The sequence below is a fragment of the Cheilinus undulatus genome, linkage group 9 (assembly GCF_018320785.1).
Source record: "Cheilinus undulatus linkage group 9, ASM1832078v1, whole genome shotgun sequence".
NCBI lineage: Eukaryota > Metazoa > Chordata > Actinopteri > Labriformes > Labridae > Cheilinus > Cheilinus undulatus.
The window spans coordinates 15,663,239-15,690,049 of record NC_054873.1 but is presented as its reverse complement, the minus strand read 5'-3'; the positions used below and the strand labels follow the sequence as shown (position 1 = coordinate 15,690,049).

The window sequence follows — 26,811 nt, the reverse complement described above, 5'->3', positions numbered from 1 at the left end:
CATTTAAAGTTTGCGCACCTTTGTGGAGGTTTTTATCATTTAGATCGACTTCAACAAACAAAGAATATAGATGGAGTATTAATCAAACAATATTTAGACACACCGCCCGCCCTGGCTCGCACGAGCAACAGAGACACACAGCTGGAGCACACACACACATAAACGGCACTGATCCTCCATTGACAGAGAGGCACTTTAAACCAGAAAGAGAAAGTTCAGGTCTGAGTTTATCCTGCAAATTCTGAAATATTGTCCCTAAACAGGTAGAAGCCTTCAGTCTAACCAACACGTCAGTGCGAGTGTGTGTCCGTCTGTGTCTGTGAGTTTCGCGTTTGTGTGTGTCATACTAAAGCATCAAAGCCCTTGGCGCTGCGTAAAAACGAATGAATGGATGAAGAGCCCAGCCACTTTTCAGTTATTTTGGAGGGAAATTTGAGCCCGCCCTGGCTGTAGGTGTGATTGTGAGCATGCCTGGTTGTCTGTCTCTATATGTCAGCCCTGTGATTGACTGGTGACCAGTCCAGGGTATACCCTGCCTCTCGCCCAATGACAGTTGGGATGGGCTCCAGCACACTGGCGACCAATATTGGAATAAGCAGTATAGAAAATGGATAGATAGATGGATTTTTTTCAATATAAAGCGCTTTATAAGTACTGTACATAGAATTGAAGAATGAAAATAAAACACTTGACAATAAGAATATTTAAAAATCTAAAAACATATAAAAAATACAAAAACTATTAAAAAATTATATGATTTATCACAATTAATCACAGTGTAGTGATGTGATTAACTTGACTAATTTTTAAAATCCATTAACTGCACAATAAATATATACATGTATATTTATACCTTGGCATTTTTACTTACTTTACTTTGTAAAGTTCTAATGATAACTAGAGCTGTGAGCAGCACTCCACAGGTCCTCTCACCTTTGTGCTTGTTGTGCTTTGGCACAGGTTTTTAATAGACTATGTCAGAGATGTCTATTAGACACAGAAATGTCAAGATTCTCTGATCTCTCTCATGTCAGAAATGAAAGCACCTAGTGGAAGCAAAAGGTTCTTTACTGATGGCGCCACCCAGCAGCGCAGAACTCCCCTTGGAGGGCAAGTAATGATTTCTGCATGGAGAATTGTTACCCAAAAGGCATGTTTTGAGCTGTTTATGACTATGCCAAGCATCCAAAGCATGAAAATATAAACAATGCTACAAAATGCTAATGAAAATATAACAACTGACTTTGAAGAAAGTAATTTAAAAAATCTGTAAAAATTCTCCCTCTCAATATTCTGACATTTAACAAACAGAAATCATTTTGGTAATCCTAGCTGATCTAAAACAGGAAAAGTTTAGTCTGATTTAATGTCAGACAGGGAGAAACAAAAAGATTATGTGTCTTTTCATAAAGTGTATGTAAACTTCTGGCTTCAACTGCAGTGGGGATACATCTATTCACATGGACATCCATTCACACAGGTTACACAAACTAAAGTGTCTAAAACCAGAGAACACATAAACATGCCCACGTCTAAACAGAGACAAATGCATGCACATCAGGATTCCTAGTTTCTTTCTTATTTAGTCTGGATCAGCCTGTGTATGTGTGAGGTGTAAACACACAGAGTCAGTGAGGAGTGATGTGCATCTATCAGATGCAGACTGTTATGTTTGCTGTGCATTTACCTGGGAGAAACATTCCTGGCTTCCCTAGAGTGCCATCAAGCCTGGAAGGAGAAAACAGAGACTAAGAAAGGTCAAAACAGAGATTACTTCAAAAAACAAAGGGACTGGCATGAGGCGTCACTTGTTTTTGTAAACTGACAGGACTCTAACATTTTTGGGAAGCAAAGTAAATACTATACTATAATACTACTATAAAAGTCAAGTCTAAACAAGACTATTTCTCTAATTTCATGTAATTTCTTGACAAAAAATGTGAGTTAGGTTCAAGTGTCCCTGGTTCAAATCATCACAAGCCATATTTATCCAACGTTTCCAGATATAAAATTACTTAATTTAAGATACACATGCAAAAAAAAGTCCTGCAATGCTAGCTATAAGAAAAAGAAATGTATCAGATGGGGAAGCAAAATCTGTTATAGACCTTGATTTTTGAAATAAGCTGATTTTCCATCACATGTCTTTTATTATCTTCTAATCATGTTGAAAAGTCATTATGAGAAACATGATGTCTTATTCATTGGATTTTCTGTTGAATTAGCATTTCTGGTTTTAGTTTAATAAGAGTTGCACCAATATGATCATAAAATGTACAAAGATTTATGATTATTAGACCCTTGGCTCCAGAATTCTCTGTGCTGAAGCTTTATAACAGTGAATGCAGTTAAAGAAATGACATTAAATAATCAAAGTTTGATTTACTATGATGTTGTGATGCCCTGCTGGTTTGAGAATTTCACAGCACATTACCACAGCTCAGCTGAATTACTGCAAATGTGTGTTATGAGGTCCAGGTGATGCTCTTACATAACTTTGACCTAATTATTACCTAACCGACCTCCTGCACAGGGGAGCGTTTTGCACATTGAAAGAGAGAAAAAAAATCCCTTAAAAGGCATAAAACCATGCTAGAAAGGGACAAATTGATTCACTTTAGTGAGAGCTGGACTTCACTTCAGGTAAACAACTCTTTCAATTTAACTGTCTGTTTATAAAGCACTTTGTGCTGCATTTTAGTGTATGAAAAGTGCTATATAAATAAAGTTTGATTTGATTTGGTTTGAACAAAGCACAATACAGTGGAGAGTACACCAGGGAGGAAACCCGTTATTCTGTCCTTCTGAGGATGATCCTATTGACAGAAACTGTTAGGAGTCATAGGAAAACCGACAGCTGAATGGGGACATTTATAAAGGAGACATTGCTCTTCCTGTTGTCCTCCTGACCCAGTTCAGCCAAGCATGATGTCAGCAGAGCTTAGTTAAACACAAAACAAACAAGGCTACAGTGTAATAGTTCATTTTCACTAGTCGCCCCCCAAATAAATCACCAGGTTCAGTATTTTTTTAAATGCTCTGTTTTGAAAGATTGGTCAGCATGTGCAGTATTCCTTTTTTTTAATTCAGGCTTCCTATGTAAAAACATGTCTTCGCAATAGTAGTGCTTTCGGGTGCATTAACACCTTCCTTAAAGTTCCTGGCCCCCCTTGTGGACAAAGAATTATGTCTTATGTCTTTGCTAGGTTGAGTTTTCTAGGGGAAAAAAAAACATTTAATCCTGCTTTCTTTTAAAATCAAACTCATCACTCACATCAAATCTTTGCCATGCAAACTGTTAACCATATCTGTTTTTGCAGACCATCCTCCCCCAAAAAGTAGCAGTTACCGGGATTAAACTGACCAAACAGAAATAACCAATCCTATGTCTGTGGTCTTGTTTGTTTTGCAGCTTAAAAAAAAATCTCACCAAAATTTGTCCCATTTCATACCAAGTTAAAAACTCCTCACAGGATCTTTAGTTGTCATTTAACATAAAATGTATGTTCACATATGTGATGTCCAGGCTCTTCCTGCCTTGTGACTGCTGAAATTGTTGGGTTGCAGCCACTGCAGGCCTCATTTTGGGGTATGTGGCTTCTGGGTCAGTCTCAGAACAACCTCTAAATATCTCTGCTAGTGATGACATTTTTGTTTTTTTTTCTGTATTGTACTTCTATTCATCCCATCTTAGTCAGCCTCTTAATTCTGTATTTTACACTTTAAGTATTTATGGGGTTTAAATGTGGGTCTCTTATTACTGAACTGTTGGAGTAAAAAGGCACAAAAATTCCTATTAAAAAAGGTTTGCCTATCTGCTTTATGTCTAAAACTTTTCGTAAAATATCAAATTGCATTGCATTCATTTGTTTGGTTTGGTATTCTATAGTGTAGTATGTAATGGTATGGTGTGTATCGTTTGCTTTTGTTTGATTGGGGTTGGCTTGGCTTGGCCTGGCTTGGCATCATTATGTATCATATCGTATGGTTTGATTTGGTTTGGTCTGGTCTGGTCTGGTTTGGCTTGGCTTGGTATCATATCGTTTAATTTGGTTTAAAATTATACCGTATTGCCTCATATCCTTTGGTCTGGCTTGGCATGGTATCATATCATATTGTATCGTAGGGTTTGGTTTGGTAGGTCACGCTATTGTATGGTATATTGTCTTTTGGTTTTGGCTTGGTATCATACCATATCATATTGTATCATATCTTTTCTTTTGTATTGTTTCGTTTGGTTTGGCTTGGTTTGGTAAAATTTCGTAATATATCGTATCTAATCTATCCCATTGTTTGGTTTGACTTGGTATTGTATCATATTATATTGTATCATACGGTTTGGTTAGGTAGGTTATGTTATGGTATGGCATATTGTCTTTTTATTTGGCTTGGTATCGTATTATATCGTATTTTATCTCATTTATCGTATCGTTAGGCTTTTCTTGGAAATGTATTTTATCATATCAGATCATAATGTTTGGTATGACTTGGTATCATTTCATATAGTGTTAACTGATATGGTGTCCTTTGGTTTGACTTGGTATTGTATTGCATCTTATTGTTTGGTGTGGCCTGGTATGGTAAGGTATGGTATGGTATGCTATCATTTGGTTTATTCTGACATTTCAAGGCCTGAGTGAATATTTTATTCTGATTGGCTGCAGGATGGCAGCTGGTTATCTATAAAGCAGAGCTGGTGCAATATTTCTGCAGTTTTTAATCAAGTAGTTGTCTACCATACAGTTTTAATATGAGTTATATTAGAAAAATCTATTCATTAAAAGCCCCCTTTTGCAATGAATGCAACTTGTCAAGGGGCTGCACTCTACCTATAGCAAATACAGAACCCTGAAACCGGAACACTCGCTCTCTGTTTATTCTCATACTGTGCAATAACTGCTAAATTATTTACTCATTTACTGTCTACTAACTGTCAACTTATCTGTCCACTTCTGTGGAATAACTGATATTTTATCTGCCTAATTACTGTGTTGTTACAGCTTAATTATCAAACTGTCAACTTCTCCTTTTGCTTAACCTACCTATGCTGCTCAGTTTGACTGCTGTATTTACACATATATCTTGTTTAAGTATTTTATCTATTACTTCAAAGGGGAAATATAAAGACAAACACACTTTTAGGTAGTTTTATAAATTTGGGTGTCCAGAGTATCTACTGAACCACAAAATGTGATATAAGCCGACATAGTTCTTTGTAGGTGGTTCGCCTCTGCTATCGTATGGCAAAATAAGATTTTGTTTTCAGGAAGTATGATTTTATTTTCTGTTTTTGTGACTGCTTCCTCCTTTTCGCAGCTATAACCTGCTTTAATCTCTCAAGGTAAGTTAAGATAAACTGAAATCAAAGTTTCAAAGGGTGAAGGAAGAAAGAGTGTGAAATGAGGTCAAAGTCAGCACCTCCTCTGCAGCTCCTTGATGCGGACCATCATGTTGAGGTGACCCTGGGAATACTGCTCGATCACGTCTCGCACGTCATACGGCTTCCGCGCTTGCTGTTGATCAATGCACACGCACACAAAAACACACACGCACACACAGGGACACAAAAGCCATTGTCAACTATCGCCGCTCTTGCTTGGTCCCCCCGAAAAAACATCCCCAACCCCCTTGGGTGCACAGGGTTCATTGTTAACTCATTGTGTGTGCGTGTAGAAAGCAATCGTGTTAAGGTCCTTTCACAGCTTTGTTTTGTGTGACGTGGATACAAGCAGCGTCAGAAAGAACCCGGTGAACTCTTTAGGGTCTCCTTGGTATACACAGAGTATAGCCTGCACAGCTGAGATCACTTAGGCTGTAATTGAAAACATGAACAACACTTGGAAAACGGTAAGAATATAGGAACCATTCTGCAATAACATATAGCATGAAAATGATAGCCAAAGTATTTCAAACATGTTTTTTTTACTGTTAAACTTAATGCACTAAATTTTCCAACATAATTTTGCTGACTGTGGTGCTATGTGAGGCCACGTCCTGCTGTCTCTGTGTGTTTTTGCAAGTGTTTTTGTGCAGCACAGTAAGTGAATTCCTACTGCAGCCCCGGAGAGAGGTTTGTAGATTTCCCATGATACTACGCCTGAACTGAAGTGAGCACAAAGACGACATGCAGGTGCAGGTTTGAGGCATTTACGCACAAACATACACACATGGACAGCAGTGCTGCAGCTGATATATGCCCTTGGGCCCTCCCTCCTTATCCTGTATAACTGAGTGCACACAAAAACACTTTTCTTACTCAATCCATCTCCCTCTGTATCTCTGTTCCTCCCCCACTTTTGGCTCAAAGTTTTCTCTTCTTGTCTAGATATATTTTCCTTTTTTCTGGCTTACCTGAAATTTTCTCCTGGCTACAAAGTACTGCATCCTGCGGAGGACTTTAACAGCTGATCTCTGGGCATGGGACAACCTGTGAGACACAAAAAAGACAGATTAAACAATGACGTTCAAGGTCGAAGATCCTGCCCTGTATTCAGCACATCTAGAAAGCCTTTTTAGTTGGCTTTACCTGCTTGTCTTTTATCTGTTTTTATTTGTTTTTTAAATGATTTTAAATGTTTTAGACATCTATCGCGCAAGAGTTTTTATGTATGTTTTTCATAATTGGACTTCGAAGTAAAACAGTAACTCCTTCGCCTCCAAAGGAGCCAGTTGAGGTATCTGATCAGGACGTCTCCTGGTCGTCGCTGGAAGTAGACCCCAGACTAGACCCAGGACTCGCTGGAGGGATTAAATATCTCATCTGGCCCAGGAAGAGCTGCAAAATGTTGCTGGGGAGATATGAGTAGAGTTTTTATGTCTGTCTGTCAGTATATTGACTTTGAAGTAAAGCCACTGCTCCTTCGCCTCCAAATGAGCCAGTTGAAATGGTTCGGGTATCTGATCAGGATGCCACTCTGTAGAGGTCTTCCGGGCAAGTCAAATTGGACAGAGACCCCGGGGTAGACCCAGGACTCACTGGAAGGATTGTGTATCTCATCTGGCCTGGGACAACCTCTGAATCCCCAGATATTTTGAGAACTTATGAATAGTACATCAGTTGTACAAGAACTAAAAAAGAAAAATTCCAGCTCTTCTTGGGGATCCCAGGGCGTTCCCAGCGGTGTTAATTTTTACAGCTATTTTTAATTTTAGCCTTAGTCTTTTGATCACATGTCTTTTGGTTTTAGTCACATTTTAGTCATTTCTACCCTTTTTAGTTTTAGTCTAGTTTTAGTCAACGAAAACTCAAAAACATTTTAGTCTAGTTATAGTCCATAAAAAGTCCTCACATTTTAGTCTTTACTTACAGTCCAAGCATTAATTTTCTTGCCTAAATCTGGTACCAAGGCATGGCAATGAGTTCTATGCACTCTACAAAACCTGGAGGCCCTGCTTTCTACTGCTAAGTGGAAAAAGAGATACAGATGCATTGTTTTTTGACAGATTTACCCACAGTGGAGATATATCATGGATTTTGAATGTCAGGCAAAAACTCAATTACATTTTAGTCTAGTTTTAGTCATCTTGACGAAAACTTAGTCATCACAGATCTATCTTTGGTTAGTCTTTGTGTAGTTTTGGTCATGGAAAAAAGGCTGTTGACGAACATTTTTAGTCATAGTTTTAGTTGATGAATTTAACACTAGTTCTCAGGCCAGATGGAATGTGTGATCCCTCCAGTGAGTCCTGAATCTACCCCGGGGTCTCCTCCCAGTAGAACACACCTGAAAGACCTCCTCAGGGAGGAATCAGGGTGGTATCCTGATCAAATGCCCTAACCAGCCTGAACTCTCAATCTTATTGTTTTGGTCATTACCCAGAGTTCATGACTAGAGGTAATGGTTGAAGCAAAGATCGACCTGTAAATTGAGAGCTTTGCCCTCCTGCTCAGATCTGAACTGCTGACACTGCACCGATCTGCCTGCCAATCTAACGGTCTATTCTACCCTTACTCATGAACAAGACCCTGACATGCTTTGACTCCTTCACCTGAGGCAAGGATTCCCTCCGCACCCAAAGAGTGCAATCTGAAGTTTTCCGGCAGAGAACCATGGCCTCGGACTTGGAGGTTCTGACCCTCAACCCGACTGCTGTGCACTCAGCGACAAACCGCTTCAGTGCCTGCCGGAGGCTTTCTAGCAGAAGAAGATAATAGAACCACATCATCCGCAAATAGCGAAAACAAAATGAAAACCCTCCTCCCCCTGACTGCGCCTCGAGATCCTACCCATGAAATTCAACAGAATTGGAGATAGAGGGCAGCCCTGGCAGGGGCCAACGTGCACTGAGAATGTGTCTGACTTTGTGCTTAGGATACAAACACAACTCTCACTTCGGTCTTACAGAGACTTGATGGCTCGCCGCAGTGGCCCCTGGACTTAAACAGTTATCAACAAAAAGAAAAAGGCTGTCTCCAGAGAGGTGAGGGGGGAAATAATCAAAAATGAACTTTAAAATGATCTTGCCATTTTCCAAGATCACATTACTGATTTATTAAAGAAAACACAAGAAAGGAAGCTGGCCCGATTCTGTGTGAATTTGAATCGGAATCCAGTGATGGATAGAAAATGTGTTACATGCAACTGAAAAACATGTAGCCCTGACAGAAGAGCACAAACATGCATCCACAGATAAGCATTATTTGCACAAAAACCTCCCACACATCTAATACGGATTAACGGCTGCTCTCTATCAGAGCTCGCCTTATCCTTCACAACTGCGTTTCTGCAGCATGGTGCAAAGTGACAGAGAAGAAAAGCAGACACTTTGCTACAGAAAAAAAAGAGGAGTCCCTCGACTCAAAGCAGCACATCTGTGTCAACACGAAAAGAAAAACCCACTGGAATGGAGCTAAACACAGAAACAGAAACCACAGGATGCAAACAGCACACACATTCAAAGTTGTACTCGCATACCGTAGTGATTGTATGGCATGCACTTGTGTTTGCGTCTTCTAAGGGGGCACTGTTTCGAGTTCTGTGCATTTGTCTGGATGCTGAATGCAGAAACATGTCCTTGGATGGTCCATATGTGACGTCCATGTGTTTCTGAAGAACTTGAGATGATTTATCAAGTGATTGAAAATTAAATGTACACAGGCACTCACAGACTTCAGCTGAGTAAGAGCTTCATAAAGCTACAAAAGCTTCAAAGACATCATATTCTAGTGTTTTACATGTCATTAATCCCTGCATTTAGAGTATTTGGCTTGTGCCCCAGGATAAGACATAATGTTAGGATAGTGATGAAATTTACCATCCACAGTTGTGATGTATTTTGAATTTTACCAGTTGCTTTGCATGCTCTCCCTCCTGTTCAGATCAGTCTGGTCTACCTGGATTGACTCATTTTAGCAGCGGCTTCAGCCAGAAATAGCCACGGCACATATTTTGATCAGGGCAGAGCAGAGCTGTGCTTTTGGCATGTGCAGTGCCAGACCAGACAGAGGGCACGCGCTGTGTAACATTAAAGCTTGACTAGAGATTTGCTCTGTTGAGGGCTTTGGATTCTGTTGTTGAAATTACTTATTCATGCCACACTTTAATCCCTTTTCAACACATTTTCCATCAATTTTTGCTACTTCTTTTTGACACTTTTCAACCCATTTTTGCTGTGTCGCCCTTTTTCCTTACTTTGTTCTGCCATTTCTAAACCATTTTTTCCTGTTTTTGCCACCTTTAACCATTAATTCTATACAAATTTTTCACCTTTCACCATTTTTTCCAGTTTTGCCATTCTTTTCAAATTAAACCCATTTTTGGCACTTTACACCCAATTTTCCTGTTTGTTTTTTTGCCCTTTTCTGCAACTTTTTTGTCCCAGTTTGCCACTTTACTCAAGTTTTTGCCACTTTGGGTCCATTCTTTACTGCTTTGCACCCTTTCTTGCCATTTTTTTTTTTTTGCAACAGCATTGCCACTTTATGAACATTTTTCCATTTTAGCATTTTGTGCCAATTTCTGCCATTTTTTCACCATTTTTCACCATTTTCTTGCAGCTTCTCATCTCTGTTTGTCCATTTCTGCCAGTGTTTTACCACTATATTGCCATTTTTCCTGTTTTTTACCCTTTTTTGCAACAACTTAGAAACCTTATGCCCATTTTGCCACTATTTTTTACAACTATATGCCCATCTTGCAGTTCAGTTGCCATGTTTTTCCCATAAATTTTGCTACTCTGAAACCTTTTTTGCTACCTTGGAACCAATATTTGCTGTTTGTTGCTCTTTTGCTTCTATTTTGCAACAGCTTCTCCACTTTTTCACCCTTTATTGACACTTTACAGCCATTTTAATCCATTTTTGCCATTTTGCGCCCATTTTTCTCACTTTTAACACTTTTTTGCTGCTTCTCGTCCATGTCTGCCCATTTCTGCCAGTGTTTTATGACTACATGCCTATTTTTGTGGATTTGCCCTTTTTGACCCTTTGTTTGGATAGCTTTGCTTTATTGTACCCATTTTACCACTTTTCATGCATTTTTAACACCACTTTACTGCCATTTTGCCACTTCATTTGCCAGTTTTATCCAAATTTTTTCCACTTTTTAACCATTTTTGCCCCCATTTATTCCATTATTGCCATATTGCCACTTTCTGCCCATTTCTACCACTTTTCTCCCAATTTAATCAATTTTTGCTGCTTTTCGCATCTGTGCCATTTCTTTTTGCCAATTCCTTTCCATTTTTGCCACTTCTTTGCTTTTTATTTCTTTTTAATTCTTTTTTTTTTTTGCTTCTTTTCACAATTATGTAATCATTTTCTTCAAAGTTATCTCAGTTTCTTCTACTTTATTTTCTGGCGTCCTGCACATTACGGCCTAGCTATGAACACTGACAATATTTCCTAATCCTTTATATCAGTGTGCCCATCCACATTTTTCACATCAACAGTAAAAAGGTAAATCTGTTTTAATAGAAGGGTTTACATTTTGGAAAGGGCTATATTTTAATATAGCATAAATGAAGAAAATTCATTTTTTGTTGTTTTGATAAGCGGCCTTGGTTTTGGGTCTAATATATTTGTATCAATATCAGTATCTGCTAAAATAAAGTTGTAAATATCAGCATTGTGCAGCCCTACAGTACTCTTTGGGGATATTTTATGTAGTTATGGCGATGTGCTCGTCCCAGGAGGGTTTATTGTCTAAGATAACTCTGAAGTTTGACGTCTTCTGCTTGCTTTTTGATTTCTGCACAGATCAAGGTGCAGGTGTTCGTCATAGCTGGAGCTAAACAGAAAAAGAATGACTCCATTCATATATCAAAGCCTATGTCTTTGTATGTAGAGTCTAATGTAGGCTTTTTGAACGTTTCTCCATTACTGTGTCCAAATCAAAGCAGTCACACCCACATGAACACACATACCGACCCCCCTCCTCCCCAAACAAGGGTCTTTGTGGAGTCAACAAGTCGCTCTGAGGTCTTAATTAGGCGAGGGGACAACAAAAGGACTTAACAGACAATACGCTGACATGGGACCATAAAACATGAACATCAAAGGCCGTCAGAGGGCTGCTGTCTTTTTTCCTGCCCTCTATGTGAGGCCTGCCCAAGCTATAGGAGGAAATGCACACAAACAATACAAAACATAAAGAGCATGAGGCCCTATTTTGGGAAAAAAAAAAAGTCAACCCCCCTTCTTCTTGTTCTCAATCGGCGATGAGAAGAAGGATGTGTTTTTCTGTTCTTTGGAGGTTGGAGCATAATTGGGAAAGAAAACACATGTAGGAAACAAAAAACATGTGCGGTTTTGATCGTCGAACAACTGTACCCTGCTCCCTCCTCCTGTTTCCGGCGTTTGACACAAATGCACACACATGTTCGGTGGGTTTAGTGTGATAAAAAAAAAAATAACACGAAGGGTTTCTGTCCAACACCCTCCCGCCTCGTTTCCACTAAACATTTGGCGCACAGAAACTGAAGGAATGTCATCCCAGAATCTCATCCCTTCAAACACAGACTCTGCCTCCTACTCATCCTCTTTTCTCCCCCCTCTCTTCTCCTCTTAATGTTTATTTTTCATCTGTGGACAAGACTCGCCACACAGCGTATCCTGGGGACTTCTCTTGAGTCAGCAAACCTCTGATCTCACCCACGACGACTTCAATATATTTCCCATTGTCCTGCACACCATGAATCATTTTGGATTAAATTTAAGGGATTAAACTTCAACTCCTGGCTCTTCTCTATAGACCTGCTGCTCTTCATTACATCCAGTGTAGAAGTCAGATGTGATTGCAGGAGTCATAAGTTGGAAAGCAGTGACAGATTTAGCCCTATAGCCTCCCCTGGACTCGTCTCTCTTAATAAGTTTTCTTCATTTTCAGGTGGTCCCTTTGGAGATCTCTAATTTAAGTTGTCAGTGGCAACTCTCTCTTTCACCCTCCCCTCGGCCCGTTCTTTGGCAGGGGACAGCCAAATATCCTGTGCTTCCATGGTGCGCTGCAATAACCTCAGAGTGAGTGGGGAGAAAGCAGCCTCAGACACGGTCAGAGCCCAGCAAGACGGCTGCCCTGCTAGTGTGTATCAGTCTGTGTGTGTGAGATAAGCTTTATGACTAGTGCTTTGGGCCATCAAAGAGATGTGCTCTTCTTCTGTTCTCCTCAAAAACAGACATCCTTTTATCATATCTTGGAAGGATAAGACCACGAAATTCTTTCAGGGATGTTTGATCTAAAAGTGATGGCATGTCAGAGGGTGCTGTGGTGAGAATTAGGGTGCAGTACTTAGATAGATAGAAACCTTTATTCTCATTGTATAAATACACGAAATTGCACATGCCCCTCCCAGCAATAAACTACAAAGGACATTCAAACTACACTCTCAGAAACATATTCAACAGACCAGACACACTCAATCATCATTAAAAAAAAACTTGAGGTACTGTAAAAGTGCATTAGAATAAGAAAAAAGTGCATCAGTATGAAAGTGCATGAAGACACTGTGTTGTAACAGTAAATACCCTCATTCAATTAGGGTCTGAGAGTTAGATGCAGCTCTAACACAAGTGCTTTTTCCCCTTTTTCCTTCTGCAAAATTGACAATATGTCACAAAAAGATATACTTTAATATGGAGTTGGCCCCCAGCTTCCACTGTTCTATGAAGGTTTTGGCACGTTTTGTGGGAATTTGTGCCCATTCACTCTGCAGAGCAGGGGTGTCAAACCCAAACACAGCAGGGACCAGATTCTAAATTTAGGTCTAAGCTGAGAGCCGAACAGGGTCAACATTTAACCATAAACTGTCGACCTAATTTTCGACAGTGATGAATTATGAGAAAAAAGTCTTAGCACCAATGAAGAATGATTTTTAAATTAAAGAGGAAAAAAGGAGGAGTTTAAAGGCTAAAGAAGCTGAGAAAAATGTCAAACTCATTAGTTGAAAAGGTCAAAACACAAAAGAAAAGGTCAACATAATGTTTTAAAAGACAAAATTGTGAGAAGAAAGTGTAAATCATGATTTTAAAAGGTCAAAATATGAGATTGAATTTTAAATTGTGAGTCTACAAGGTCAAATTACAGGATTAAAAGTCAAAGTTGAGTTATGAGAAGGTCAAAATTCCAGATATAAAGCAAAATGATGAGTTTAAAGGGTCAAAATATGATTTTAAAAGTAAATTTAGAATCTTAAAGGTTAAAATATGAGATAACAGATCCAACAGACTTTAGAAATCTAAAAAAAGAGTCTGAATAAAAGGCATAACAGAAATAAATCTGATCTGAATCAAGGGCCTGGAAGACGTGCTAAAGTGCAACATCTACTGACTGTGAAGTCCTTTATCACACCTTAAATGAATCAAAGCTTTAACTTAAGTGACATGCTCTGTCAGCAATATATTTTTGTTGAATGCTACACTTGAGAAATCCATCAATCTGTTCTTTCCAATATGAAAGAAGAAATAATGTTGCATAGTATTATACCAAGATAACATTTTTCTTTAAACATTAAAGGTGAATGAGAAAAATATGAGTAAGGGATGTCTTTGAACTTGTTTACAATGGATTTTGTGCACAAAAATGTTTTGATTTTGTCTCATTTTAACTAATTTCCTATTCTATTTCTTGCTTGACTACAATCCAGCTGCTGTAGCCGATCCTTAACTGCTTTATTTCATCATTCTGACTATATGTTAATGGTTGTCAGACTTAAGGCCCCTAAATAACTTTAATTCAGTGGTATTACCTTGAATGACTACAGATAATGACTCACACTAATGCACACATCTATGTCAAATTATGTTAAAAATCTGAACTAGCCTAATCAAAAGTATTCTTTAGGATCATGCACATACTGTTGGCTAGAATGCAAACAAATGCCCTTTTATCCCATGAAACATTTCTCTCTCTCTCTCTCTCTCTCTCTCTCTCTCGCTCTCTGCGGCCACACACATCAAACATGGTCTGCTCCCTCTGTTCTCTCTTTGTCATCAGCTCTTAATGGGCACTGGGCTTTGATGTGGCTTGTTTGCTGCCATTGTTTCCAGCATGTCTTGATCAGCATCTATTGATCTGGAGGAGGGGACATGAAAAACAACTGGAGCAGACATGCAGATAGGGAGTGGGGAAACCTTTGTGTCTGAAGCCATATTGAACCAGCTGTGTGTTATCAAAATTCAGAAACATCAAAAACAAACTTTAATGATTAAGGATATCAAAAATCCCCAAAGCTTAAAAAACAGAGATTTATGACATAGTACAATCTAAACTTAAAACAAAGAGTAAAGCAATTTGTGTTTGGTACATTATTTCTTTGCTGTAACAATGCTTCTTGGTAATAAATCTTATACAGTTGGAAAGCCTGTTTATTACCCTGTTTACCCTTGTTTATTACAACAAAGACATAATGATATTGTTAGCAAGTGGAAGCATTCTGCATTTTGTAGCCCTCCCTTTCTGCATCTCTCAGCCAATCAGTTTAATTTGTTGGGAGGTCTATCTGTGTCAGTCTGACTTGAAAAATAAGCATAACATTGGTGCCTTAGAAAGGGTAAATCTTACAAAAATTAGAGCAAGCTCACAGCTTGATGGAAATGAACCAAGTGGAGACGACTTAGGTATGTTTGCAAAAGAAGATGTGCAATATAAAACACAATTTATTGTGTACAACCCACGTCCAAGTTTATGAATTAATTCAGAGAGTAATGTGATGTGCAAACTATGAGAGAAGGCAGGAAGGATTCAGCTAATGTTTGTATTTTTAAAGAGCAGCCTACAGTCTGGACCCAACCTGACACACCAGATGGATTTGTGAAAACTTCCCATAGACAGCGTTTGGGAAAGGGCGGAGCCTTTGAAAAACTTGGAGGGTAATTGGATGAACATTCTGTCTGTCACATCTTTATGGGCCGATCAGAGCAACAAAACAAGTGATGATTAAGCTCTTGCTGAATCCAATCAGGAGAGGGGCATAAACATTGAATGTGGTCAAGTTCTGATAAAATGGACGCTATAGCAGCATCCATGCTAATCTCTTCTGCCATAATTGCACCGTCCACTTGTTTCTGATGCATACGTCACGACTCCACCGCACCTAGAAGTGCTGCCTCTTACTCCTGATTGGTCCTGTTGCTTTCATTTCAGGGCCCTATCTGTTCAGATGGGAGCTTTGAAGGATGGATTCACCAGTGAGAAACACGGAAACGGGCAAATCCATCTGCTTTGCAGGGTTAGTCTGGACCTTCTCCAAAAAAATTTAGCCCCATATAAATAAAGCTGACTTGGCTTAAAGAAGACCAGGACATAGAAACACTTGTAAAAGACTTTTAAAACTTAAAATATTAAACTTGACCGTGTTATAAAAATTATGATAATCCTGTCTAGTAAGACACAGTTATGAGATAATAATGAATACAATTCCAGTTTGTGAACTACTGCACATCAAATCATTTAAAATATCATGAGTATTTATATCAAAACCCTAAAATAGACCTTTTATACTTTGTAAAAAAAAGTGTTATAATCAATGTACTGAGTCTACAATTAAATAACTCCAGTAAAATGTGAACTAAAGTGGTCTGGTCTGAACCATGAGACTCCCACAGTCCCATTCCGTCCCTGGTGAGACTGCAAACCTGGACTCCATTAATATTCACTTAGTTTGTTTGCACGCCTTTTGCTTTTCTCAAGGAGTGGATTATTTTACAGTTGGCATTCCTGAGGTATTTAACGGAAGTCAAATCAACCATAGACATCTCTTTCTTTCCAAAACAAACAGAGCCACTTCTTAAAACTGATTAAACATTTGAAAATAAGCAGCTTCACATAAACAAGGACTATCCAACACAAGCTGGCAAAAGTGAGGGATGTGTCCAAAAATCTTCTCCATACGGGACTGTTATGTATGTAATTATTTATGTTGGTTCTCGGTCATGATAAAATAAAAGGAATTTCTCTCCCATACGCTCTAAGCCAGGCTATATAAACATTACAGCCATATAATCATATCCATACAGGGTTAACAGTATACAGCTGTTATCATTCAAGACTCACCAGCTACTCATAAAAATGGAGGCATCAGTTTAAGATAATAAATAACGTGCAAAGTTTGCCTATGAAGTCGAACCTGACACACAATAACCACACACCTCGAAAGGTACATGTCTTCTGACTCAAAGCTCATGAAAGAATCCCACCAATGAAAACGACTCCTCTCGAGAGATGGTCGACATCCTGGTGACCTCAGTGCAGTCCCACCCATGTTTAATGTTAATGACGCAGAGTCTCACAACCTGTCATTATTTCAGGAGAGCAGAGACAGACTCGGCTCTTTCCCACCACGCCGAGAGAAGATTGGAGATGAGCGCACTTCTAACAAGTCAACTAATGACTTGTGAACTCTTCTTGACACGACGATTTCTGTGAGGAGGTTTCCAGATAGACAGACGAGAAAATGAAAAACTTCAGCCGTGGGAAGGGAAAGGATTTTTTCCTAGAAAAAAAGATAAAACAGACACATTTCTGTAAGTGGAAATATGCTTATAATATTCACTTTTGTAGCTTTAATCCTTCAGCCTGTCCTCAAATGTTCTTCCCCTTCCTGCCATCAACAACCTGGAAGCAGTAAAAACAAAAGCGTTTCGGACATTGGCTTCCTCGAACATGTGTCCAGACTAATACAGGTTGTGAGGGTTAATGTTCCAGGCCTAAGGTGTAGCCTTAAGAGGAGGACATGATTGTAACTGGTCTTCAAAGTGAGCCTAATTAGAGAGAAGGAGAGATTTGAGGTTAATGACCCCCTTCATGGTGCCAGACCGTCTTCTACTCTGAGTGTTTAGCCTAAGGTGTGTCGGTACTGTGGATATGCATGCTATGGAGTCTATCAGGGGACAGGTTTTCTTCTCACTAGAAGTTGTTTTGTAAGGATGTTTTGTGGAAGGAAAGGAATGCTAGCAGTAATGTGTGTCATGCTTGGTCCAACCTTTCATCAGCATTTTTATGTAACACTATAGTTTCTCTGTTTTTAGGTTATTTACTTTATCCCTTTGACAGTCTTGTTGAATTTAAAAGTCAAGCTTTCATGCTTACTTGCTACTTTTTCTTTCCCCATGCCTTCTGTATCTGTGTAATAGTCAAAAATATCTAAGGGTGAACTCACACAAGGGCAAACTGCCCCATACCATGCTTTCCCCACTCTCCAGCAACCTGCTGGCCTGCACTCACATTGCCAAGTATAAGTATTGGCCAATAAATTCAATCAAGTAAAAGTAAAAAGTTTTTAATTTAAAGTTTACATGAAGTACTGGGTAGCTAATGTGGAGTTGTTAACTACAAGAGAACAGATCTCCAACCAGGATGTCCTGGTCAAGTATAAACAAATATAAATATTTAAAAAATATAAATAAAATATAAGGCTGTCAAAAGATTACAATTTTTAAACCAAGATTAATATCAGGATTTCTTAGTTAACCAAGGATTAATCGCACCCTATTTAAAGCATTTCTACTTCCACTATATATATATATATATATATATATATATATATATATATATATATGAAGAGAGAGAGAGAGAGAGAGAGAGAGAAAATAACAGCATAAACCGAACTCATTTAGAGTTAAATCTAACACTTTAAGTGCCTATATTGGTGCATGCTAAAAATAGTTAAACTATACTTTGAAAAGTGTTAAATATTTTTCAATATGACGGAGCTGCAGAAACTCTTTTTGTTGCAGGTTGAGTTTCCTCTGGAAAAAACATAGCAGAGAGTCAACCTAATAGTAAGGAAATGCAAACTGATGAAGAATATGCACTATGTGTCTTCTAGGAACATCTGAAGTCAAAGGTTAGAACTCTAACTCAGTGGATAACTTCACTCATGGTGCAAATGTGTCTTACATCAAAAATAATAAAAGTTTACATAAAACATGACCAAAAGAACCCGAGCAGGGATCACAGTACAGCAGGCAACATCCAAACACAACTAAACACTGCCCAAACATCCCCCAAAAATGGAGGTGGGCGGAGCTTAGATCTATTGACTCTTTAAAGAGTTGAACTTACACTGGAGGACTGTCGAATAACTCAGACACTGAAGACCATTTGACTCTGGAGTTAAAATAAGTCTTTAGCTCAAGTAAAAGAACAGTTATTCAGATTAAAATTGACTTAAGTAGAATTTCAAAATGTGTTAAAAAAGTACAAGTACACAAAAAAATACTCAATTACCGCAATTTCAGTTAATGTAATTATTTACTCTCCAACTCTGAATATGAGTGCCATGGTTATCAACAAATGTGCAGTAAAAAGAGGGAGTCATCCTTCACTTTTGTAGCTCTAAACATTGTCCAGACATATAACCACCACTTTTGGCGTAGCGTTTGTTTTTAAATTATCACCCTTACTTCAATTTGTCCTTTTTTAAATTCCGATCCTGGTGTGTTTGTGTGTTTCCACACTCGCACAGATGAATATCTGTACAGAATTTTGGCTTTTATTACAAAATGATGTGAGGGGAAATGCAATCCTTGCACAAACAAATCCAAATGCACCAGCAACTTTAATGCATTGACATCCAACTCTTACAACTCCTCAGTGTTTGGACCTACATTCTTGAGGTCTTGTGTTTGTACGTGTGTGGGTATGCGTGTGCGTGTTGTGAAGACAGGAGGCCGATTGGGTTTCTCCAGTTTGGGGGACAAGGGGGGGCTGAGGTGGTGAAGAAGGATTTATAATTCATGGCCTAATAGGATTTGTTGCTGTTTAGCAGGATTAGGCATGTTAGAGAAAGAATCTATTTATTGCTGCCAGTCGGGGGGTCCCCTCGCCTGGGTGGGGTGGGGTGAGGAGGGGTTTCAGGGTTGGGTGGTGGTGAGGTGAGGTTGAAGTGTACAGGGGGTTCACATTGGATTCGTAAATTTCTTCCCCCCAATCATTTTTCCAGGATAACCTCTGGCACTGAGGCCCCTTAGGACCCAAACTTTCTCCCTTCTTTCAGATCTTAGCCCCGCCTCCTGGCCACCATCTTTGGATTAAATTGGCTGCTTCTCTTTCATAGCACTCTGATAATCCAAGCACATGAGCCCAGCGGTTGGTCATGCCAACACACATGCTGCTAATGTGTGCTTCTGTGTGTGTATTTCAGGAATAATTAGCACCACTACGCCTCTCTGGGGAGCGAGGGCCTGCTGGAGGTGGCGGTCACAGACTTGCCCACGTTCAGCCTGGCTTAACCCTGGCTTTGGACCCAGCAGGAGGAGAAAGGGGGAAGAGGACAGAGGGAGAAAGAAGGGAAGGAGAGGAGGGGGAAAGAAAGGAGGAGATGGAGGGTGACCTGTGTGCCTTCTTAGCTAAGGGCTTCCCTTTTATAAGCCAATCAGTTTAGATTATAAAACCATGCTTCTTTTCAAAGAGGCATTATTCTTTCATTCGTGTGTGGTTGGGGGCTGCAGTGGGGGGATGACTGACATTAAAGACTGCTGTTTAATTAGTCCTTTCTTCAGTGGTCAGCCTTTTTGTTCATGCCTTCAGTGACAGGAGGCCTGGTTGGCTGCACTAATGGCCAGTGGTGATTTTAATGTGTCTGTTTGAGTTTGAGAGAAGAGGAAGAGAAAAGAAGTGGCGAGGCAGTCTTTCATCCTCCATCAATTTCTGCCACCTACTAATCAATATAATAAAGACAGAGATTCTCCTTCACCTTGTCAGAGGCTTCTGGTTCTGGTCCTGTGATGTGAAAGTTAAAACATTTCTGTTTTAAAGACAAAATAAATCTTCTCCCAAGCTGCAGATCTCTTACAAAAAACGATTATCCACCAGGTTTTTACATTTGGCACATTCATTTTATCCTCTACCGTTAAAAGTCTTCTAAGGTCAGCTGCCAAGAAGCATCCCCACAGCATGATGCTGCCACCACCGTGCTTCACAGAGGGGATGGTGCGTTTGTGGTGATGTCCAGTGTTTGGTGTCAGCCAGTGTCTTGTCTGATGGCCAAAAAACCCCATTCGGGTCTCATGAGACTAAAGAAATGTCTTCCACTTAACTGTGGAGTCTCCCACGTGCCTTTCGGCGAACTCTTGTCCAGATTTAATATGAGTTTTCTCTTTGCCACTCTCCCATAAAGCTTCGACTAGTAAAGAGCCCAGGCAACAGTTGTATTAAGAGTCTCCCCCATCTCAGCAACTGAAGCTTGTGACTCCTTCAGAGTAGTCATAGGTGTCTTGGTGACCTCTTTCACTAGTCTCCTTCTTGCACGGTCACTCAGCTTGTTAGGCAGATTTTCACATGTGCCTTATTCCTTCCATTTCTTGATGATGGATTTAACTGAATTCCAGGGGATGTGCCATAAAACTTTGTTGTATCCATCCCCTGACTTACACTTTTCAAAGACTTTTCTGATGAGTTGCTTGGGGTGTTCTTCTGTCTTCATGGTGTAATGGTAGCCAGGTATACTGATTAACCAGTGATTTTCATATGCTAACTTCTTTTTTTACATATCTTCTTAGATGACCTACAGAAAATGTTGAGTGCATATTTAGTCAAATATAAAAGGAGTACGGAGAGAGAAAGAATGCTAAAAGGAGAAAAAGTGCACAAGGAGTGGTAGCAGAAGTACTTCCTTGTGGAGAAAAAGATTTTATGGCAGCAGATGAGGCTGAAACCGTCTTTGCAGACTTGCTTTAACAGCTTCCGTTCGTGGTCCACCGTACAATTAGCACCCTGTCTCTGTCTCCTGGTCGCTCCCTGCCTGGACGGTAATTATAGCAGCAGTCCAAACACACAGAAGCAGACAAGACAAGTTTGTTTTGTCTTTACAGGATCAGGCGAGCTTTAGCTTATCCAATCACATAACCAAATTAAAACTCATAGCAGCTTCTGTAGAGTCTGTAATACTGCAGCTGTAAACTTGAGATTTAAAACCTGGACAAGAGTCAAGCACAAAAATAAAGACATGAAACATCCATTAATTTTTAGCATGAGGGGCAAATATGAATCAGAACAAACAAAGATGGACAACGTTGGTATAAGGAAGAAACGTACCACTGATACATTCAAACTTGTAGTAGTCTCTTAGTTGTGGGCTTTCTGTTGGTGTATTTCTTCCCTATTACCTGGCATGGCATGCACAGGAATTATCATACCACACAGATTATATCTTCAGAAAAAAACATTAGTCATGACATTTACAATAACAAACTCGTCAGTGAAGGGTCAAGAAAAAGTCAAGCAGTGTTGTGTTGTGTTACTGGAACAAATGTCAGAATGGGAACAAAACCAGGAACATGTAGTATGTAAAAAGGCTGACTACAGGCTATATGTGTGTACCCAGTTGAGGTCAGGAACTGCTTCTTCTTCGCTGCTGTAGTGGGATCAGATGACTGTACACTGAGAGTTCATGAGCCCAGGAGGAGGTGAAAGACGATCAGAGAGCTCTGTGGCCACAGTGGCGTCTCTGATTGGTCAAATTGACGCTCCTAATGTGCTGCGGTGGGGTGAGATGTGAGTTTGTCAGGGTGGTTACAGGGTTGTATCACTTCTCATCAGGATGGAAATCTGGAGATGGGTTGGAAGAGGTTTTAGTTTCTGTTCCATCCCTGCCCTGTGCATGAATATGTTTATCATGTGGCAAAATTTGGTGTTGAAACTGAAGCCATAGCTGTGTGAGTGCAAAAGTGCCAAAAGTGCAAGATCTGTAGTTCCCTGAGTGTCCACATGAGGCTTTCAACCCATCAACACTCATATGAAAACACTTATTTTTATTGCAGAAATAAACGAGTACAAAGCATATTACAAAAATGTTGTCTAACGACCCTTGGTGTACACTGTCCAGATGATAAATGTTTTTATAACCCACCCTTTGGAAAACATTCAGGCCTTGCATAAAACAAAACTGAGGTATAGCTGACCTGACAGACAGGTGGTAGCTGTAGCTATTTGCTAAGAAGCTGAAGGTCCACCTTCTTGCCAACATGGCAACCAACCACCACTGAAGTGAAGGAGCTGTGGCTCTACTTCAAGTTTCCCCCATAAGTCAGAGCTCCTCACTAAGGCTGAGCCTGGCCACCCTCAGTTCAGGAACATCAGTTCACTACCTACCCTTGCTTGTATCAGCAATCTTATTCTCTCTGTCATTTGTTTGCTGATGCTGTGCAAGTCAGCTGGGTCAACCTCACAGTTCATTCTGTTCTCACTTGTGAGACCCAGAGATACTTGAATTCCTTCACGTAGGGCCAACTTGGAGGTGCTGACCCTCATTCCAGCTGCTCCCCAATAAGTTGCAAACCACCCTTGGCCCTGCTGGAGGTCACCAGCATAAGCAACAAACAGAACTCCATCATCTGCAAAAGCAGAGAAGCAATTTTGAGGTCCCTCCTTCCCCAAGTTCATTTACTGAGAAAACATTTGTGTTTTAAGTACAGTTCCATGCAGATTTTTAGGCATGTTTTAGCTGCAGAACTACTCCTATAATATGGAGTCAAACCATCCCAGGACACAACCAACTGTAAACAACTGGAGGCAGGGCAGTAAGTTCTTGTATACTTGTAGTTATAACATATGATTGTACAAATTCCCACGGCACATCTAGACTAGCCTGCCTTGCAATACCATTTGAGAACCACTGTTTAAAAGCATATGTTATCTAAAAGTGTCAAAGAATTGAACATTTTGGCACCTTTGCTTCCCACTAAGCTGCAAACCACCCCAATACCTGCAGGAGGTCACCAGCAAAAGATGCCAACAGATCGGCATCATCTGCACCACAGCCCTTCCTGCCACCTCCACTCCGCTGACTCCAACCTCCTAAATCCCATCACCAAATCCAAGCACCGGACCTTGGGGGATCGAGCTTTTGCCATTGCCGCCCCCACCCTCTGGAATTCAATCCCCCTCCATATCAGAAACTCTGACTCTCTGCTCACTTTCAAACAATCACTCAAAACATACCTGTTTAACAATGCATACGACTCCTAACCATTCATATTTTTCCTCCTGTCCCATTTATGTTGTGTTTTTGTTTTGTTCTGTAAAGCGTCTTTGGGTTTCCTTGAAAAACGCTATATGTCTGATGTATTATTATCATTTATTATTATCTGCAAAAAGCAGAGATGTAGTTCTAAGGTCGCCAAACTGGAAACCCTCCTCCACCCCAGCGCATCTACTGAGACAACATCCACATTCTTTTTAGCATATGGTCCAAATACACAACTTTGGTTGTGTTTCACCTTATCAAAAATGTGTAAAAGTACACAACTTTTGTAGGGCTTGAACTTGAAATGATGTCTTCCCAACTAGGTTAGACAATTTTTTTTTAGCTTTGCTTTGAAGTGTCATTTCAATGCTATAGGACCGCTGTTTTGACTAAATCTAACAGTCTTTGAATTCTTTGGGCAGTGTCCTGTCATCTTACAGGAAAACCAGGTCTATTCAGTCAGCTTGTTCTATCATTGCTGTTTTAGTGTCATGTGATTTTAAGAAAAAAGGTTAAAGGACAGTTTCAGCACAGTGGATGTAAGATTTTAAAAACACCCCTTCCATTAGATGTCTATATTCCTCAAAATCAATTATTTTGATATGACTTAAACATGTTTGAAAGCTGTTTGATCACAGTCCTTACAGAGTTTCAAATCTATCTGAATAACATTGTGGTTATTATTCAAAGTTGTACAGAGGTGAGCAGCCAAATCTGCTGATCTCGGCATTGTGCTCCAAAGGACATGAAATCTAATTTGAGTGGGAGAGCAAACAATCGCCAGAACTTTTGGACCATTTTCAAAAACAGGAGCGGCTGCCAACCTTCAGAACAGAACACAATGAACAGAGTTTCTGATTTACAGGCCCGGGAGATAAAACTTTACTCCAAATCTAAATAAAATGACACAGAAAATTTATATTTATTATAGTAACACTTCAAAGGAACAATGCATCTAACAATCTGCATATTAAGAAACCACACATACTGTACATGAGAGTCATTGAAGACATGCACAATTTGTAGTAATTGATGTACTACTGCCTTCAAACAATGACCTAATAACAACACAGGTTGCAAGACAAGGTAATGACTGTGATGAAAAGTGACTTTTAACGCTACTCCACACTGACAGACAGGAAAAACAGACATGCTGGCTCAGCGCCCAGAGCGTTAAATGACAGACTGAGATTTAAACGCTTTTATTTGTCATAATACTGAACTAACTGTAAATCAGCTGATAGCTGTCAGCATGCTTCACCTACAGTCTGAGCGTTACAGCACAGAGTTATGCAACGTTGACAACAAACAGAAAACTTAAAAAGCAGGAGGAGGAGGAAAACAGAGAGGAATGAGTCAGAATGCAGATATGAAGAAGGGATTCATCTCGTGTTCAAAGTGCTCGGTTATCTGAAACGAGGTTCTGGGAATTCGGGGTGCAAAGCCATAATTGGATGCTTGTCCACAGCCAATTTTTTCAGGGCAAATTATCAACGCATGGGTTGGATCGCTGGGACCGCATTGTGGAGGTGGGAACAGTGGGAGCTTTGAGGGGCCAGCGTGACGTGCGAAAAGAATTATTTAGCACGCCAGCATGTGATGGATGGAGCCTTGCATCTGCTGCTGCTGATTCTGCTGCTGCCAGGTCAGCCATGCTGACTCACTGCAGCGGTCACTAACACTAATAAAGATGCAGGCATCCACATCTGAGTGTTTATTTCTTGATCTGGATGTGTGTTTAAGGCTCTCTTGGCATCAAGCACAAAGCTTTGTCTATCTCTGCGTGTGAGAGTAAAATGATGACTAGGCATGTTTCTTTTGGAAAAGGCCGCTGCACAGTGCCATCTTAGCTCAGGACCGCCCCCTGTGCCCTCCTTTTCTCCTCTAAACAAACCGTCATTCACAGCTCACCACTGACCTCCAAATTCACAAACCAAAGCAGGCAGAAGAAATATACTCTGGGTAAGAACAACAATAGAAATGTAATCATTTCAAGCTTTGTATTTGTTGACTTAGATACTGTGCAGGGGCACCACTTCAAACTCAGAGATTAGAGAGAAAAGGGAATAAGTTGAAAGCTGCATGCTGCCGTCATCATTACTGCAGTGTAATTAGGGTCCGTAGTTTATATTACGTAAGTGTGTGTGAATGGGATCAAACCTATAGAGCTACAGAATTAGAGGAGTTACATAAGGCAGCCAGTGTTCTGAAATAAATATTTAATCTTTAGATATGGCAAAGACAATGTAGGCTAAAGAGTAGTTTAATGGATATTTTCAAGATCTGGAAAAATCCTGTGGTATTTGCCACAACAAACAGAAGTTTGGAGGTTTAATAAAAGTTTTAGATTAAGTGAGCCGATATCAAGTTATTGTCTTTCTGCTACATCTCTGACTTTTGTGTTTGGTTGGAATTTTCCCCAGTAAAACCAAACTTTGTGATGAGGCCAGAGCCATTTGCCATAGCTGTATAGGCAGGGTTACCCTGAAGTAAATGTGCATTTTTAGATAGTTAAGGGGCAAAAAGGGGATCACAACACAGTGCATTCAGAAAGCATTCCATCATTGTATTTATTTTTAGTTTTGGTAGTGCTGCAGCTTGATGCTACAGTAAAAAAAAAAAAAATCATTTAAATTCTCATTAATCTACACTAAACAATCCACCATGACAAAGTGAAAACATAATTATAGATTTTTTTGCAAATTTATTAAAAATAAAAAACTGAAATATCACATGGACATAAGTGTTCAGGCCTTTACAAAACACTTGATATTTAGCTCAGGTTCCTCTCATTTCTCTCAATTTTTGCTGAGATGTTTTTACACCTTGACTGGAGTGGTAAATCAAATTGATTGGATATGATTTGGAAAGGTACACACCTCTTTAAAAGAGGCCTCAAAGCTGACAATGCATATCAGAGCAACAGCTAAGCCATGAGGTCAAAGGAACTGCCAGCAGAGCTCAGAGACAGGATTGTTGCAAGGCACAAATCTAAAGAAGGCTTAAAAAATGGTGCCCTGATGGCTCCCAAGAGCACAGTGGCCTCCATAATTCTCAAATGGAAGTTTGGCACAACCAGGACTCTACTGAGAGTTGGTCACCCAGCAAAACTGAGCAATCAGGGGGCTTTGTAAGAGAGGTAACCAAGACCCCCATGGTTACTCTGAGCTCCAGAGATCCAGCGTGGGGATGGGACAAAGTAACAGAAGGACAACTGCCGCAGCAGCCCTCCAATGATCTGGGCTAAATGGCAAAGTGGCTAGATGAAAGCCTCTCCTCAGAGTAAAGCACATAAAAATTTGGCTTTGAGGTCGGCTGCAAACTTCAATCACTGAAGACAAGCTTCCATCTAGCCATTGTGCCATAAAACCCAGATTGGTGGAGGGCTATGATGGTTGTCCTTCTAGGATG

At 39.9% G+C, this 26,811-nt stretch overlaps 1 protein-coding gene across 2 annotated transcripts in view; it reads right to left on the bottom strand.

Moving 5' to 3' along the window:
* Window positions 1–26,811, bottom strand: part of kcnq1.2 (potassium voltage-gated channel, KQT-like subfamily, member 1.2) — a 291,548-nt gene that overhangs the window by 103,245 nt on the left and 161,492 nt on the right. For both annotated transcript variants that reach the window (XM_041796564.1, XM_041796565.1), the window contains 3 exons: window positions 6,352–6,427; window positions 5,419–5,513; window positions 1,688–1,728 (listed from right to left, as the gene is read on the bottom strand). In XM_041796564.1, coding sequence (XP_041652498.1) covers window positions 1,688–1,728; window positions 5,419–5,513; window positions 6,352–6,427 — 212 coding nt within the window. The remainder of the gene's footprint in view (window positions 1–1,687; window positions 1,729–5,418; window positions 5,514–6,351; window positions 6,428–26,811) is intronic.